This window comes from Triticum aestivum, unplaced genomic scaffold (genome assembly GCF_018294505.1).
Source record: "Triticum aestivum cultivar Chinese Spring unplaced genomic scaffold, IWGSC CS RefSeq v2.1 scaffold169452, whole genome shotgun sequence".
Lineage (NCBI taxonomy): Eukaryota > Viridiplantae > Streptophyta > Magnoliopsida > Poales > Poaceae > Triticum > Triticum aestivum.
In genome coordinates this window covers 1-1468 of record NW_025267851.1, presented here as the reverse complement: position 1 = coordinate 1468, position 1468 = coordinate 1, and the positions used below count along the sequence as shown (strand labels likewise).

The 1468-nt window shown below is 55.7% G+C and overlaps 1 protein-coding gene across 1 annotated transcript; it reads right to left on the bottom strand.

Annotated features, from left to right (window-relative positions):
* Positions 1-476: 476 nt before the first annotated feature.
* Positions 477-1464, bottom strand: LOC123178048 (ervatamin-C-like; the record flags this gene model as incomplete). The annotated part of the gene is made up of 2 exons (XM_044591383.1): positions 477-1066; positions 1143-1464. Coding segments are annotated over 2 exons (912 nt in total), but the record flags the coding sequence as incomplete, so codon positions are not given.
* Between the last annotated feature and the right edge of the window lie 4 nt (positions 1465-1468).

Genomic DNA, 1468 nt, shown 5'->3' with positions numbered 1-1468 from the left:
CGGGACATGGGAAGAACATTGAGGAACGTCCGTTTCATTGAATTTGAAAAACTTTATTTTCATAATATACAAGCTTCCAAGTTCATACTATATATTAGGTACGTAGGCAAATGCATGGTTCCTACGACGATCGAAGCATGTGTTCAATCCATTTTTTTCAAAAAGATTCGAAATCCATATATACATCATACTGTAGCTAGCTGATAAACCAATTAATACTCAATGTTGCATTGACTGATGTAGTACAAGCAGTGTTTATTTTCATATACAAGCTTACAAGTTGGTGCTATTACTATTACATAGGCAAATGGATCCTTTGTACAAGGATCCATGCATGCTTTATTCAAATATAATAAATCTGTACATACGTCGTATTGCAGTGTGCAGCTGCATCGTATTGTATGTAGCTTATACAGTAGATGATAGATCATACTCGATGATGCATGGACTGACTGATGTAGTAGTAGTTCTGGTGTTTAAGAGCTGTCCACGGTCGGATAGTAGGCAACGGTGGCCATGCCGCAGTTTCCGCCGTTCCCGCGCGTGAGGCGCATATAGCCCCCCTCACCCCACCCCGTCCCCCACTGGTTCTTCACCAACCAGTACTCCTGCCCGCCGCCGTCCGCCCCGTACCCCACCACCGTCACGGCGTGGTTCAGGTTCTGCCCGCACGACGAAATACCGACGAACACGCCGCTCTTGTAGTGCTGAAAGTCAGGGTCCGCCTCCACGCCCACGGCCACCGGTTGGCTGGCAGCCAGCTCCCGCAACGCGTCCTCATCGCCGTTCAGGCCCACCCAGCGGGGGGCACCAACGGAGGCGGCCGAATTTGGCATGACGCTGCGGCACGCGCCCTGCTGGCCGGTATACGCGTAGGCTGCCTCCGGCTGCAGGCCGCCGCTTGCGGCGACGTAACGTAGGGCGGCGATGACGGAGCCACCCTTGCAGGTGCTAGTGTCGCCCGTGCAGTCGAGCACCTGCTGCTCTGACATGGAGATGAGGTTGCCGGTGGCGATCTGTACGAGCCCCTCGGTCGCCGCCACCGCCGCGAACGCCCAGCAACTCCCTACACAGACGCAACGTTGTTTTTACGTACGTGTCAACATTTATTCATTTGCCAACTTTGGCCTGCAGATCCTTACCACATGGGGCTTGGTTCTTGACTTGGGTGACGGCGCCCTGGGCCCTCCAGTCCAAGCTGTCCGGCGTGGACTGGAACTGAGCCTTGGACATGTTCACCGCGGCCACCGGCGTGTCCTCGGGACGGAGCCCGCCCGGCTGGTGACGGTACCCGAGGTGCTTCTCCACGAACTCTTCGTTGGTGAGGTCGGAGAACTGGTTGAGCCCGAGGGTGTACGTCCGGTTGCCCGCCCGGTTGACAGCGTCTACGTGGCGCGCGTTGGCCGCGAACACCTCCTGCCGGTGCAATTTCTCGGCAGCGTCCGTGTACGCGCGCCCGTACTTGGCC